General features: G+C 40.3%; 1 protein-coding gene across 9 annotated transcripts in view; it reads left to right on the top strand.

Annotated features, from left to right (window-relative positions):
• The window catches only part of cabin1 (calcineurin binding protein 1), a 40,891-nt gene that overhangs the window by 18,302 nt on the left and 21,593 nt on the right, over positions 1 to 996 (top strand). For all 9 annotated transcript variants that reach the window (XM_032517283.1, XM_032517285.1, XM_032517288.1 and 6 more), the window contains one exon: positions 94 to 207. In XM_032517283.1, the coding sequence (XP_032373174.1) occupies positions 94 to 207 (114 nt within the window). The remainder of the gene's footprint in view (positions 1 to 93; positions 208 to 996) is intronic.

The raw sequence follows: 996 nt of genomic DNA on the forward strand, positions 1-996 counted from the left end.
ATATATATATATATATATAAAAGTGTACATTCACAAGTTTGTGTTTTTTTTGATTTTCAGTTTATTTATTTATTTACTTATTTCCCGCCACAGAACCTACAGTGGGCCCGAGATGTGTTGCTAGGAAGCAGTGTCCCATGGCAACAGCTGAAGCACATGCCAGCACAAGGACTTTTCTGTGAAAGAAACAAGACAAACCTGTTCAATGTAAGTCATTTTACCAAGCCTGCATGTTTTTTTCATGTCACCGCACATTGCTTAATAAATTACAGAGGCATCTGTCATCACTGGATTTATTAATACATAATAGCAACATAAACTTTTTTTACATGCAGCTGAAGTAACCGAAAATTTCACTTTACTGACTTGTAACTAGGGCTTCACAATTAATCGAATTTTAATCACGATCACGATTTTGACTTCCCACGATTAAATTTGTGTGATCGAGCAATTTTGTTTTAAATGCGTTATTTCATAGAACGCTCGGTGTTTTTGCAAAGCCAATCTACCTCGCCGTAAACCACTGTCTGATCATGTGCCAGTCAGAGTTGTTTCCTTCACGCAAAACGCAACATTTTGTCCCGTTTGTGTTGTTTTTCAGACAACAGCAGTGACCAGTGCTAGTTGGTGCTAGTTAGCGTTTGTTAGCTCACAGGGCTGGAGGGCGCGAGTGATATTTTTTCTCTAGGACGCACCGGTGCACCTAATGTCCTCACATCCGCTGCAATGTTATTATATTGATATGGTTTAATTTTGCGTTACATTACCCATTTCTTCTGTAAAGCCGTGCCTGTGATCTCTCTTCTACTCTTTCTCCTCTTACTCTCCACGCAGCCCCGCCACACAGCGGGGCCGCTTCAAATTTCCTACATTTGTCCAGTTTTATTTGTTATTAACAAAGCTGTATATTGTTACGCATAAGAGGCAAACCTGTATTTGTACCAGTGTTTCCGCTGGTAACTCTTCTATCGCAGCCGCCACGGCGAAAAACACAGA

The sequence above is a fragment of the Etheostoma spectabile genome, chromosome 5 (assembly GCF_008692095.1).
Source record: "Etheostoma spectabile isolate EspeVRDwgs_2016 chromosome 5, UIUC_Espe_1.0, whole genome shotgun sequence".
NCBI classification, from domain to species: Eukaryota; Metazoa; Chordata; class Actinopteri; order Perciformes; family Percidae; genus Etheostoma; species Etheostoma spectabile.